Raw genomic sequence first — 15752 nt, 5'->3', positions numbered from 1 at the left:
CATCTTTCTCCCAAAACAAGCTCCTATTCATAGAGAGTAATAAAAAATCCAGCAGCCCTCACCTCTAGAACACCTGTGTGCATACTTGGAACGTGCCTTGACCCTTTCACCATCTCAGGAACCCTTGTCAACTACACAGTGCTATCCTGGCTTTACATGGGAGACCTCAGCAAGGTTAGCCAGTGTCTTTTGGCTACATGTTGGCTGCTCTTCAATACAGTGTCTTTCAGTTTATGATGTTTGCTCATAACCGGAAAGTCCTCCAGATTATGGATTCATTGTTATTACCATCTCCATTTTACAGATGGTGACCCTGAAATTTAGAGAAGTTGTGTGACCAGGTAACATCACTTACAGGCGACTTAGCTCATTTTCACACGTGTCCTCCTCTTCTACATACCGTACTATTTCAGTGGTTCGTGGGAGAAAACACGGGAGCTCTCAGACACAAATCCCCTCAAATTTCTTTATATCCACTTTCAAATTTATCTTAAACCCCTCTTCTCTGGTGTCTCGAAGAGAAGCTGATTCTATTCCATGTTCCTCAAAGTTCTCTCCTTATGCCCAGGGCATCTTATTTAACCCCAAGTCTTATTTTAGTTCTACAGAGAACACTCTCAAGTCTTTCTCTCTGAAATCCATTATTGTTATGAACCACTTAAAGAACATCTTTTTTTATTTCAGTGTTGGGGTTTGAACCCTGGACTTTATGATAGGTAAAAAAGCTCTATCAAAGAGCTACATCCTCAGCCCCAAGTCCCTCATTCCCCTTTTAAAATTTTGTGCAAAATCTTGCTAGGTTGCTTAGGCTGGCCTGGAAGTTGTGATTTTCCTGCCTCATCCTCCCAAGCAGTTGAGATTACAGGCACTGTACTTAGCTCAAGAGCATCTTTGCTTGATTATGTACTTTTGTAGATACTCTCTACCCCATTTTAAGAGCTCAGCTTCCTACAACTCACTCCCAGTCTGCTGGTTTCTTTGGCATTCTCCATGTACTTGCATATCTCTGTGCTTTGCTTACACTGCTGGGAAGGTTGTTCTTTTTCTCTACTTGTCAAAATTCTATTATTGATTTATTCATCTCAAGTATTATAACTAGTGTTGTGGTTTAGACACAAAATGTCTCCCCAAGTTCTCGTGTACAACACTCAACAGTGGATTCTTCCAGGGATCATTTCATAGCTGAATGTGCTGTCTGGAGGTTGACCTGGTTGGAGGCAGGTCAGTCACTGTGAGTGTGACCTAGAAGGGTGTATTGTTGTGCCTGATTCCTCCTTTTTCTGCCTGCTTTCCGGCTGCCATAGGATGATCCCCTGTTCTCCAGCCAATCCCTTCCACCATGCTAGTTCCACTTTGAATCCACCAACCATGAATCCTCTGACACTGTGAGCCAAAACATACCTCTTCCCCTTTAGATTGCGGGCACTGGTGGTTATTGTGTCTCAGTGATGGGAAAGCTGACTAAGCTCATCGATTGTGAATACTTTTCCCCTTCTACTTGTCGGATGACTGTCTGTACTCCGATTTTTCAAAGCACTTTGCTTATTGTAATTTGCACATCAATTATCACATGAGAAAACTTTGTCTCCACCTCTGTCTCAACATATAAGCAAAATCAACACAAGAAGAAAATTATATTTACTGCTACCTCCCTCAATAGAATGAGTGTGGCTTAGTATTTGTTTAAAAGGAGTAAAAGAATGAGGAAATGAAAGTGACTCAGCTACTACTTCATTTTTTCAATACACCCAAAGAGGGTATGCACAGATACCCCTCCTTATCTCAAATTTTGTTTTCCTGGGTATTTGTCTTGTTTGCTTTGTGAAGATATTAATTTTTTTAAGTCTGCTGTATGAAATCATGAAGTAGGAAATTTTTCTTGTAATTATAGCACTATCATTCTGGACGTGAAAGCTACAGAAATATCCCCAAATTAAAATTTATATTTATTAATTTTAAACTAAGACAATAGGAATTGATCCTGTTGTATTAATAAGTGCTTATGCTCATACACCACGGTACACTTCATTAGAATGAAATAATGAGTTTGTAAAAATGGGGAGGAAAAGCCAGCCTAAATAATGAAATCCAGAATTTATTAAAAGCAATGCAGTTTTATTACTTTCAATACTAAAATCTATAAATAAAGTCTGTCTAAGGAGACATCTACTTAATGATATGGACCCTTACTTTATAGCTAAATTTTTTGTGTATAAAGACCATACTCTAGATCCATGAAAACAATGCCTTTTTAGCATAGGTTACAAGTGTTCTCCCTCTTATGATTAGTAAATACATTCCTTATAGATTATTCCAAGGTGAATTTTAGGTTAGTCCAGATAAAGTTGCCACTGATTGCGTATTAGCAGTGTCTGAGTTAATAATATTTTATGGTACTCATAGGATACATTTTGGAAACTAAAGAATATAGTACAATGTACCAGGGAAGTGATATGCACTTTGAAAATAAACATAGGAAAAGTGTCAACCTTTTCAAATAAGAAAAATATTAACAGTCATCAAGCTTCCTATAATGGAAATATATTTCCAGAGCCCTTGGTTTTCTCTGTAAATTTTGCGGTCTGCTGTCTGCAGAGACTCTCTACACTCCAGCAGGGTCACCTGGGCTGTGCTTTCCAGTGATCACTATCATCACCAGAACCTGTGCTGAGAAGCAGCCTTGGGGTTTGCTACGGGGGACTCAGACATTCTGAGGAGGTTACTCACTGGTTCTGAGTGCAGGCTGCAAGTAATTTACTGGCCCCCATCCTGGAAAAGAAGGGGAAAGAAAAGCACATGTCACCATCACATCCAATGACATTTGCACAACTTTCACACAAATATTCCAACAAGCCTATAATATTTTATTTGTATAAGGAAAATCAAGGAGATGGGGAAAGTCACAAAATGAAATATGTCATCTCTTATGTTGCAAGACTAATTAATGGAGAAGTGACAGCAAATCTGTTTTCACCTTCAAACTTTGCCAGACAAGACAGTTTGTGCCTGTGCCCTCTGCGGCAGGGAAAGGAGGTGGGGTTGGGGATGGAAACGACCATCAGAGAGAAGGTGAATTCCCCTGGTACTTAGTGTCCTGCTCTATCACGGATCAGCATGTTAGCCTACAACCACATTTTCCACTAAAATACTGGTGTAAAATTGAATGCTTAAATGTCTTTGGGTAGCATCGATACTCAGGGTAGCCACGCCCTGTGCCTTTCCAGGGACTCACTGTCAGTGGTCCGCTGCAGGATGCCTTAGTTTGGAAGGCTTGGCAAAGTACATGAACTGAAATCTAGGATGAAAGAAAAGGGCTTTCAAGGAAGCAATCAATGGATATTTAAATTATCCAGAACTAATAGTAGTATACTCTGTAGTAAAGAACAATGAGATACGGTTATTTTTTAAAAACCTGATGATCGAGAAGGTCCTCTTTCTACCCAATGAAGTTGGTTAGATGTAACACAGAATATTTTTTCTTGTTCAGCCATCTGGGGGGAGAGGAGAGCTCTGCTCATGCTGTGAATGCTTCTTGGGAATAGAAAGCAGCTACTTACAGGCTAATATAAGGCTTTTTGAGTTTTGGAAGTCCAATTTTTTCCTTACATAGCATATTATAAATACATAATATAAAATATAATCTCATATACTATATCATATATTTTATACAATGTTTAATTATGATGTAATAAATAACTTATCATGTTATACTTTATACTCTTATATATTTGATACATAGATAATGTTTTCTCCCTACATGCTTTTTTTTTAATTTTACTTTATTTTAAAAAGAGAAAAGTCAGAAAAGAAAAATAAAAAACAAAAAGCATAACAGCAGCAAACTCAAAACAATAATATAGGTTTTAAAAACAGAATGAAAGAAATTTAACAATATTTGCTATATTGCATATTGTTCTCTCTTTTTTTTTTACAAAGAAAGAAAATAGAAAAACAGAAAATAAGGATAGAACAATACCTAACTCAAAAAAATTAATCATAGAATCGCTAGTTGATACATTATTCATTGTCATCTTAAAAAATAGTTGCCACAGTCACAAAATCAAAGCATAAATAGTGGCTAGACACTCAAACACTGACAATGCAAATCCTTCTGTTCAATGTTCCAACAGAGATTCAGTCATATGGTCATCTATCTTACACACTATACATACCATTATACTCTTTAGAGCATTTTTTTCCTTCCCTTTCACCATCTCTATTATACCTTTTGGATCCCATTATTCTGTCAGTTTTTATTATTATTTTACACTAAAGAGACAATGTAATATTTACTAATGTTAGTGTTATTTCACTAAAGAGGATATTTTCAAGTTGCTTCCATTTAGCTATAAAGGCCTCAAGGTCATCCTTTTTTATATTTGAGTAGTATTCCACTATATAAAAATACCACATTTTTTTCACCCACTCTGCAGTTGGTGGGTATTCTGGTTGTTTCTAAGATTTAGCTATCACAAATTGTGCTGCTATGAACTTGAGTGCACATATATCTCTGTGACATGATCTTTTCAATTTTTCTGGGACTATACACAGGAGGGGAATAGTGAGATTGAATGGAACTTCCAATTCTAGTTTTTTGAGGAGCCTCCATACTGATTTCCACACTGGTTGCACCAGTCTGCACTCCCACCAACAATGGAGCAGTGTTCCTTTTCCCCCACAGCCTCGCCAACATTTGTTATCAGCTGTTTTCTTGACAGTAGCTGTTCTTTCCATGGTGAGATGAAATCTCAGTGCTGTTTTAATTTGCATTTCTTGAATGACCAGTGATGGTGAACATTTCTTCATGCATTTATTTGCCATTTGTATATCTTCATCTGAGAACTGCGTTCATTCAGAGGCCCACTTTTGGAGAGGGTCTTTGACTTTGGAGGGGCTTGATGTTTTTCAGTTCTTTATATATTCTGGATATAAGCCCTTTGTCTGAGGGATTGTTGGCTATAATTTTTTCCCATTCTGTGGTTTTCACTTCGTTGGTCATTTCTTTTAAAGTGCAGAAACTTTTCAATAATATGAAATCCCAGTTGTTAATACTTTGAAGCGTTTCCCATGCAGTTTGCATTTTATTCATGAATTCTTCCCGTAGATTTAGTATTTCTGTTTTAATATTTAGATATTTGATCCATTTAGACTTTAGTTTTGTGCATGGTGATATGCGTAGGTCCAGCATGTGGAAAGCCAATTTTTTCAGCACCATTTATTAAAGAGGCCATCATTCTCCCAGTGAACATGTTTAGCACCTTTGTCAAATATCAGGTGGCTGAGTGTCTTTGTAGTTGTGTTTGCATCTTCTAGTCTGTTCCATTGATCCTCAGGTTTATTTCTTTGCCAGTACCATGCTAATTTTCCCTGCATGCTTTTTAACAAAACAATGTTTTCAAAATATGTTTATTACAACTCAAACTATTATGTGGAATGATGTAACTCAAGCAATGGTGGGAGTATTAATTATCTGTCCTATCTTGCTCCATTTCAATAATCCACTATCAGTGTGACTAAGAATATTGCTTTTCTAACCCTAATTGAGAGCAAGATTTTCTTGGCTTTTGTCTTCTTAATCAGTCTTTTACTAAATTTTATTTGTGCTAAAATGCATCAGATTCTACTTATATCAGTGAAATGATATTCTATTTTGAGAATGATTTGAAAAATATATCCAAGGGCACTTTCCATTTGTATTGTTGTAAGCTGCCTAGTATAAAGTATCAGCAGCTCTACTTGATTTATTAATTTCTACATTTTGGATAAGGGCGTTTATAAGTCATTTATAAAATGCATCAATAAGTTATAGCTCCTTCAGTACAACTGATCCCCATGGTTGGAACGTGATATGTAATCTACTACTTCAATCGACTTCAATGCAATTCAACTCCATATTTACCTGTTCACCCATGTAACAGCAGCACGATTAAGGTCACATTCTCATGGCTTAGTGATAAGAGTATTGTTTAGGCTAGAACTTCCTCCATACAGAACTGATTTTATTCAGCATATTATCATTATTTATGTAGTCTATAATTTAAACATGGAAGGAAATTAAATTGGTGCAGAAAAATAGCTACTAGGAAGGAAAAAGCAGCTGCTTCTTCCTCTCTTTTGATAGTCTGGTAAGTTGTTTATTGATTGTATGATGGATTGTTCTCATCAGGTACTGCTTTGAAGCTATCTCGATTATAATGATGAAGTCATTTGCTTTAAAAATGTGGACATGACAGGTTCTCTCCTCCAGCACCATGATGGCTCAAATATATAAAGAGAATGCAAGGTCAACTGCCAATTTCTTAAGTATATCTGGAACCTGACATTGGGACACAACAATGAGAGTTCACTCTGGTATTGGACACTCTTCTCTGGTCTGGTTTAACTCTGTCCACCTTTAAGCCCCAAGCGTATTAATCAGATACATATCTCCAACATTATGTAGTGAACTTGTTGACCCCAGTCTGATCCAGCTTCATTCTTTTTTATAACTTCTCTGAACCTAGTGCAGAATCATACATAAATATGTAGTGAATAAATTACTTTTTTGAGAGAAATATTGCTTTGAGTATCTATAAAAAGACAGGAAGCTTCTCATGAGTTATCTTCTAGGAAAAGTGTTCTCATATACTTTCCAATAATCACATGATCATAGAGTATGTAGCTCTTCAAAGGCTTTGTCCATACTGTATCTCCTAAATCATTGTTATTCCTATTTATATTTTTATGTAATGAGTATGTAGGAAGCTAGGTTCAGGCCTCACAACCAGTAGTAAGACTGTAGTAAGACTGGCTTACCTGATATGTGATACTGTATTAAGTAAATAAGAAGGTTCACCTATGCTTGACAATAAATACGACTTTAAATATCAGCTCTGGGACTTTGCTTTACAGAACAGAAATCAATTGTTTCAGCAGAGCAGGTAAAATTAGTAGGAGTTTTAAATTGAACCTCCAGTGTACATGCTTTCATATTGTGTTTACAAGATTGAATATGTAATTAAGGCTTATTTCGTTGCATGTAGACAATCTATTGAAATAGGATCTTTCCCTTCATCCCACTACTTTAATCTGAGTCATCTCTGTTTTCTGCATTGGAGCATGTTTCACCTATTGAAACTTGCTGTAAACACCATAATAAGTGAAGCAGTCTAGAGCTTTGTTGGAAAATCAATTTTTAAAAAAATTAGCATGTCAATGATCCTTATCCCAAGGGCTGGAAGCTTTGTGCAGCCTGAATAACACATTGAGCTACGGACACCTCAACAGTGCGAGGACACACAAAAGAACTCGAAGTAATTTTTCTAGGCACATGATATATTAATGATGCTGCTTATCATCATCCTTCCCTACTAGTGAGCACGATGATAGGAAAAGGTTAGACATCTTTCTAAGGCCATGGGGCAACGTTAAAATGGAAATAGAATTACATTTGGATTGCCAAAGCCTTGTCTCAGTAATGGATCAAGTTTTTATTCTTTCCAGCTAAATCTTGCAGAAATGTGATTAACAATACCCTTGTTTTATGCACAGATATTTGGATGCAAAAAAAAAAATAAATCATTGCAGTGAAATTTAGGTCCTTTGTGGTCTAATATTTGGTTGCTGAATTAAAAAAATCATCCCCAAATTTTGTTTTGAAATACAGATTTGACCTAATCTTACCTTTTTTTCCACCTTCTTTTAAAATTGCCTGGATGCACGCTTATTAAATCAATAGTAATCACAATAACAGCTAACATGTACTGCATACGTATTAAATACCACGAATGGGGCGAGCGATTTATGTCAGTCTTATCTAATTTAATCTTGTAAGAATGTCACAGGAATACTACATGGATCTCTACATATGGAAGATAACTGCATGTTTCCAGGTCTGCACTTTCTAACATAAATCAGAACCATAATTATCATCCATATTTCCTGGTTTCAGTTTTATTAAGATAGATCAGTATCTTAAAGGTGCAAAGTGGAATCTTTTTTAGATTTAATATCTTTTCCTAATATTTTATCATTATCTTGCATCCATCTAATTCTCCATCTTTCAGCAACTGAACCTTATTGAGATTTTTTAGACATTTTTGTAGAAACAGCAATTCTCTTTATACACCCATATTTTATAACTGACTGAATAATTAGCTCTACAAGTTCGAGTGGCCAGAGTTCACAGGTGGGTGAGCATGGGTGAGCAGACTCCTCTGAAGGAAGTGAAAGAGGTACTTAGTCAGGTAAACCATTTAAGAGGGTACCAGTACCAAGAAATACTGTGTTTGATACTTGGTATAAGCATTACTTCAATAAAATAAAAATTAACAAAAAAGAAAGGCAAAGAAAGAAAAGAATGAGTTTAAGTATTTTCCCAAGATTCCAAAACTAGAAATACAACAAGGCATGAACTCCAGCCTGATATTCTTTCTCTCCTCTCACTATGTTCAGGACAGAGGGGATCGCTGGAGGTCAAATGTGCTGCTGCAGCCTGGGAACCAGACTCGAGGTAGCTACCGAATTGGCCAACTAGAAAGTAGAGCATCAGAAGACAGAAGCAAGAGATTTACAAAGGAAGAGCCATGCAGCTGTGGTTGATTTGAGTTACCCCACACATTTCTTAACTTCATACCTTGTCTTCAAACAGAAAGCGTTTCTGCAAACACATTTTTCCTGCTGGCGTTGCTAAGAGAACTGGCTTTTGTAGTTGTGAAACTCAAGAAATCCTGAAAGGGCTCTGACCCTCTCCAGCAAATGATAAACAACACAAAACGACCTGAAATTCAGGCCCCCAGAGAAACCCGGGGTGAGACTGAGCTTAAGATAATTTGTGATGACAAATGACACCTCAAAGGAAGCAATGTGAACCTCACCACCCATTTCCTTCTAATCCGTGGCTTTCAGAGGTTCTATTCTCTCCAGTCCTTTTCCTGGGTAAAAATATTTGAGCCCCAAGTTGAAGAACATCCTAGAAGGGATGGTTTTCTAGTAGCTGTTATAAAAATCCCTCACACTATATGATTATGCTTTTCCCTCAAGTATTGATTTCACTTAGGCTAAATGGGGCCTCTGTCTTTTTCTTTGGATTTTCTGAGCTACTTTCTTCAAGAAGAAAATCATGAAGATGTTAAGACGGATAGAACTTCAGAAGGAATTCATAAAAAGGTTAAGCTCTCAAATGACTATCTTTTCAATAAAATTTGTTTGATTGCTCAAAATGTTTGTACAGGGACATCACTTTTATATACTTTCAGAAATAGATGTTCAAAGAAATCTCCAAAGAGCAGTTCAGTTTTTAACTGATTTGGCTGTTCTATTGCACATCTTAATTCTATAGAACAATGGGTTCCACGGTGGCACACTGACACATGTGTACATGGTAGGCTGATCTTCCATACCTTCGATAGCTCCCATTACCCTCTCCTCCTGCCTCCACTCAGCCCTCTTCTTCTCTAATAATCTCACTTTCATGTCCTTTCCCCGTCTGTGAAAGAAAACATGTGGTAATTGTCTTTTTGAGTCTGGCTTATTTCACTGGTTTAGTTTTAAACATAATTATGTGGCTGTCTGGGTGGCTGAGATTTAAAGCCTCCTTTACAGAAAGCAGACCACGCTTCAATCTGTTAGACAATTATACACAATGGATTAATTAATTCGCCTGAGTGTAAAGGTAAAGAGCAGATGAGTAGATGGCTTATTTTGCTTTGTGAAGACTGTAAGTTTAGTTGATCAAATAAAAGGAAATACAAATTAAAAAGAAAGAAGCAGGGGGTGATCTGGGAGCAGTTTGGGTGCTGAGAGCTCCTTCTCGGGGCTCCCAGAATAAAGCCATGCTGAGCTGAGTGACAAGGAAGCGGCCTGCAGGCCTCTGCCAGGTCCTTTTGTGAGGACCCAGCTCCTCGGGTCTGTACAAAGTGACCCTTCCTGAAGAATGGTGGAGGGACTGGACTAGTCCCCGAGGCAGCCTCCAAGTGAGAATGGCACTGCTGAGGGCCCGGATACCTGGTTCTCAGGAACAAGGGAAAGGCATTCACTTTGCTTCTCTGAACCCTAATACCCTCATCTGCAAAGGTCTCATGTCCAACTGACTTTAAAGCTCTATGAATTAGGCTAAAAGGATGGTTCTTTTGGGCTTTGTAATCACCGTTTCCCCCATTTACGTTCATTTAACATCTGCCCCCCGCAATGCTTTCCTGTGTGTGACCTCCTGCGGGCTGCACAGCCCCTCTCAGCATGGTGCCCGGAGCAGTGGGCCTGCCTCCCCTTGCTGTATTATCTCATAGAGCCCTCACACTCTCTCTTCTCTTTCATGCTCACTTATATTTGCTTCTGTTCCAAACATACCCACACCTTTGACTTTGACCTCCCTTGAGCCTCAGCTCCCATGAGTCCTAGCTTCTGCATGGATGTCCATTGTCGGGTCAAATGCAGCAGGACATCAGTGCCACTGTCATCTCCTCCCGAAGTCACCTGTTCCTGAGTGTGCACATGTGAGTGCACTACGTGGACACCTCTTGCTGCTGTCTCAGGCCTGCAGTTTTCCTCCTGTACCCCCTCTTCCCCACACTCGCTTCCAGGTGGGCGCCATTCCTTCTATGACCCGTACTTATGCTTTTCTATATTTTTAAAGCCCAGTCCTGCAGTGAAGTCCTTTGTTCATCAAGAGCAGGTGTACTGGGGTTGCTTCCAAACTGGGATCCTTAATTTCAGTCTCCATCCTCATCTTAACTTATCCAATTAATAGTTTAAAAATTGCTTTGCTTGTGTTAATCTCCCTGTCAGAAATTTCTGTTTACCACTCTAACTCTGCATTCACGAGTGGTCAGCACAGGGCCCTTGGTTCTCTGTGGACTTTCGAATGCTCCTGTACTGAGCCTGGGAGTTTAGTACAGAAAGCAGCAGTCTCCTTATGGGAAACCCATTCACCCAGCTTCTTTGAGCCCTAATTCCCTAATGCCAAATTCAGCTTTAAATCCAATTGAAAGAGCTAGTTCTCTTTCTTCTATCTGAAAAAGGCCCACTTTCTTCAGGATCCAGACTCGAAGGGTTCACTTCTGTGTTCAGAGCAATCATCCTCAGAATGCTGGAAGCTGCTTGCCCGGAAGCTGCTCACCTGGGTGAGCGGGTACAGGACTGCTTTGCAGTCCAGACTCAGCCCTTCAATTACAGCAAGTCTCTAATGTCTTATCCCTATCAGGTGAGTATCTTTCCTGTCCCTGTGTACAGGCAAGACTGTAACTCAGCAAGGCCACGAAACTGTCCAGCGCTGGGCAGAAACCCAGGTGCTCTGGCTGCAGTTTACACCATGAACCCTCACACCACTCAGCCTAGTCAAGTTCTGTGTTGCAAATTCTTTGTGTTCACTGTCTCTACCACAGGTAAGTTCAGAGAAAGAAAGCACCATTTCTTGTCCCATTTGGGGCCTGTGAATGGTTCACAGAGACACCAGGAGGCATCACCTATGATGTCCAGAAGGTGAGCTCTGCAGTGGAGAAACAGAAAACCCCTGAGCTGTCTTTGAACACAGAAAGACCACTCATCTCCACCTTTCTCATATTCTGGGACAAGTGCTGACAGCATATTTTGTACATTATAAAATGGATACTACTATTACTAGAACTGCTACTACTACTAACAATAATAATAAGCATTTTCTACAATTCTACATTTTGGAATGTGGGCCAGATGATGGAGAAAGATCTTATGGTGTTTGAACTTTTCTCCTCTCTTCTTTCTCTTCTTCCTTTTCTCTCTCTTTTCATTTTTTGTCACTCATTACTCAACAAATACGTGTTTTAAGCCAAAACAAAGAGCTTCTGGGCTTGCTAGTAATGTTTCCATCCTAGATGCTAAATGACAGAAGCAAGTGATATCAAGTGATTATGAAAAGCAATGATAAGATGGTGAATTTTTTTAATCCACCATGAGCTAGACTTTAGGCCAAAAGCTAGCTAGGTATCATCTCATTTACCCCTTAGGAGTTCAATAAAATAAAACTATTATTGCTTAAATTTCACAAATAAGATGAGAAAGTTGATAGAGGTGAAGATCATATGATTTAAGGAGCTAAGCAAGGATCCCTGTGCTGGCTGTTTGAGGTAGGAGCCTGCCCTGGTAACCTTTATACTTGACTCCCTCTAGGAATAGACACAGCTGCATGACATCCAAAGGGCATATGTAAAATTAGTTTCACTTCATTTGGAAAGGGCTTCCTATGTGGTATGGGGGTGCAAGAGGAATGATTGCAATATCTTTTCAGACATTACCTAAAGCAGGTGTGTGACCTTTAACAAGGCAACCTCTCAGGGCTTTATTCACTTCATTTGTAAAATGAAAAATTAGCACCAAATAATCTCCAGATTTCCTCCTGGACAAGACTTCCCAAGAGTCTAAATGCAGGTGTGTGTCAGACTAGTCACTGGCTTTGGAGATGGAGGGCTGAGCTTTGCATCTGCCCAGAACTCTCACTGTCAGCCCCTGTCATGGGAGTTTGCATCTATCCTTTCTGGCTTGTCGTCTGTAGACCTCAAATGCTGGGGAAACAGTCAGCTTATCCAAATGATCAACTGGAGATACAATGTTCTGTCCTTCTTGATGTGCTGGTTACAACATGTAAGCATGCAAGATCAAAGCCTGTTTCTGAGTTCCCTATCATACTGATATATGGCTGAAGATTTCACTCTTTGGCTATGAATCCTGCAGTCATGTCTGATTTTATTGCAGAAGCTGCTGCTTCTGAAAAGGAGCAGCTATCCCTGCTAAAATAACCCACTGGATGTGCAAGGGTATTTGCATTATTCCCTGCTTTCAGGATTGCTTTGCTATCAAGTATAATCCATGTCAAGTTTTTCCTTTTGATCTAATATAAAGTCTCTTTTTTGTTTTTGCATTGCAGCCCTTTCTGGGTAATCTCATTCATTTTGTTGGCTTTGATGAGGATGCTGTTAACACCAGTGACTTGTAAATCTTTTAACTGTATTTCTCATCTGAGGGCCACACTCAGATAAGAATGTGCTAGCTGGGTGCTGTGGTGCACACATGTAATTCTAGCATGCCAGGAGGCTTAGGCAGGAGGGTCCCAAGTTCTAGTCCTGACTGTATAACTTACTTAGTAAGACTTGGTGTCAAAACTTTTTTTAAAAAAGTAACTCCATATGAGAGACCTGACTTCAACACCCAGTACGGCAAAAACCAAACCAAATCAAATGAAACAAATCAAAATGAAGAGAATAAGAGACATTCTGGTAGCCACTGCTGACTTTCATACTGTTTGGTTTTGAAGGCCTGTAATACTTTCATTCTTCTCTTTTGATTGGTTTTATGCTATTTTCTTTTATTTGAATTCATTGAGTGTAAAGATACAGACAACCATTTCAAAGAAAACAAGAGACGTTATGGTAGCCACTGTTGATTTCTTATTGTCTTGTTTTGAAATCCTGTGTTGCTTGCATTGTTTTGTTCTGATCTGCTTTGTTGTATTTTGTTTTATTCTCTCTAAAACAAAACAAACAATGAAAAACAAACATGTTCACTGCATGTGACTTTACATTTCCACAAGGCCCACGTCTATCCCGTGTCTAGATACGAAACCCTCCTCATCTCTCCCAAACACGGTCCTGCACCACAGCTGTCATGCAGGAAATGAACCAGTCACTGGAATGCTCACTCCCAGGCTGTGGAATTCCTCTCCCATTCTCTCACATGCTGCCAGTAACCAAACTCAGCCACTTCCCTCGCTCACCGATCCTGCCTGGGTTCACATCACCATCGGTTCCCATCTGGATGACCACAGTCCTTTTCCAAGGCACCTCTGCTTAGGTGACAGACACTCATTTCAAACTTCAGATGCACAAACTGCAAAGCACTTTGATGCCCAGCTTCCGTCTTGGCCCTCTCATGTTCTGTTCCACCTCAGCCAACAGTGTTCCTCACCAACCTGCTCAAGCCAAAAACTTAGTCACCCTCTGTCCCCCTGCACTCGTTTCCCCACACACAGTCCCACAGGACTTGTCACTCCAGAGGCACGCTGTAAACGCGGTGGCATCGCACTGTTTCTACTGCCATCATCCTGGCCCAGGACCCTTCATTTTATTCCTGGTTGAATTTAGCAACTTCTGAAACCATCTCTTTCTATTTCTTTCATGGAATCATTTTTGAAGACAGACTATTTTTTAAAATATCATCTTATTTCTTTACTTAAAATTTCCCAGTGATTTTCACTGCAAATATCATAAAACTCACACAGTTTGCCACAGTCTGTGTTTCACATTGAAGGCAGCTAACTCCTGCCCCAGGTTCACCCTTGCCACACTGATTTTTGTTTCTTCCCCACTTCAGGGCCTTTGCATTTGCCATTCTCACTTCTCTCAAATTTGCTAGGCTTCTTCCTTCATGTGGATCAGGATTCAGTTCCCATGTTACCTCCTCAAGAGCTCTTACCTGTCACTGTAATTAACGTTGACATTGTGTATGTAATGACCTAAAATCCAACAGTGTTCTTCTAATGAGGTAAAAATCAACTGAATAAACAAATGAGGCCACAGAAGCAAGTTATTTAAAATTAAATGCTCCAGTTGAGACATTTCAAATCCTTCTTTGAGATACATTTTCTATTTGTTAGTATATATATCCAGTAGAGGGACTACTGGATCAGAATTTACCTTTAAAAAATTGAGGAAATGTTATACTGGTTTTCACGGTGGCTGTCTCACTTTACATTCCCACCAACACTGTAACAGGGTTCGCTTTTAGCCATGACCTCACCAGCACTTGTTTTCCTTTGTGCTTTTGATCGTAACTTTTCTAACGTGTAATATGTCTCTGTAGTTTTGATCTCAATTTCCCCCTATGACTGGTGATACCGAGTACCTTTTCGTGTACTTGTGCATCATCTGTGCATATTCTTTTGCGATGCTCCTCCTTTAATGACCTACCCATTTAAGGACTGTTTGGATTTATGACCTGCCACCTAGACCCCCAGCCTGTCTTTTTCTCTCTCTTTGACACTCCACCTTGTTTGTACAGGTCTGTAATTTTTGTTGATTGTACTGTATAGTACAGTGCCGCAGTTTAAGTTCTGTTATCATTACAGTACCGCAGGGAAGAGTCTCACAAACTAAAGAGTTATCAAGTTGGAGCTCCCTTTGTTCTGAATATTGTAATGTACATATTATACATAATTCCTCATTTAGTGACCAATTCTTTTAATTATCTTTTTGCCAGAACAGAACACAGTCATTAAATGAGGAATATTGGTATCGTCTGTCAATGTTGTTTACTCAATTTTTAATTGGATTGCTTGACTTTTTTGCTATTTAGTTTTATGAGCTCCTTGCATAAATCACATTATTACAGTAACAAAGGTATGAAAACAAGCTGAATTTCTTTCAATCGATGGATATACAAAGAAAATGTAACAGAGGAGAAAGTTATTTAGCCTTAAAAATGAAAAGAATCTTGCCATTTGTGATGGCCGAGAGGAAACTGAAGGACTGAGAAACTGAAGATGCTAAGAAATAAACTAGGCACAGGAAAGCAAACACCACATAACTTCAAAGGCAGAGATTAGAATGCTGGTCATCAAAGGTTGGGGGGGGATGGGAGATATTAGTCAGTTATGCAAAATATGTACAGATTAATACAGATCCTGGATGATCCAAAATGGTGAAAGAACACAGCAATTCGCATGAGCCATCTGATGGATCCCTAGAAGCAAGTGTCTTTGTCTGCAATTTTGGGTTAGAAAGAAAGATGGGCAGAAAAAAGAAATC

At 39.0% G+C, this 15752-nt stretch overlaps 1 protein-coding gene across 5 annotated transcripts in view; it reads right to left on the bottom strand.

The window, feature by feature from the left end:
• Positions 1–15752, bottom strand: part of Chst9 (carbohydrate sulfotransferase 9) — a 272043-nt gene that overhangs the window by 101374 nt on the left and 154917 nt on the right. For 4 of the 5 annotated variants that reach the window (XM_063231812.1, XM_063231814.1, XM_063231813.1 and 1 more), the window contains one exon: positions 2728–2769. The exons of the other annotated variant lie outside the window; for it this stretch is intronic. In XM_063231812.1, the coding sequence (XP_063087882.1) occupies positions 2728–2769 (42 nt within the window). The remainder of the gene's footprint in view (positions 1–2727; positions 2770–15752) is intronic. 5 annotated transcript variants of the gene reach the window in all.

Source organism: Cavia porcellus, unplaced genomic scaffold, assembly GCF_034190915.1.
Source record: "Cavia porcellus strain 051 isolate PalLab524CR breed Dunkin Hartley unplaced genomic scaffold, mCavPor4.1 scaffold_20, whole genome shotgun sequence".
NCBI lineage: Eukaryota > Metazoa > Chordata > Mammalia > Rodentia > Caviidae > Cavia > Cavia porcellus.
This window is presented reverse-complemented; position numbering and strand designations above follow the sequence as displayed.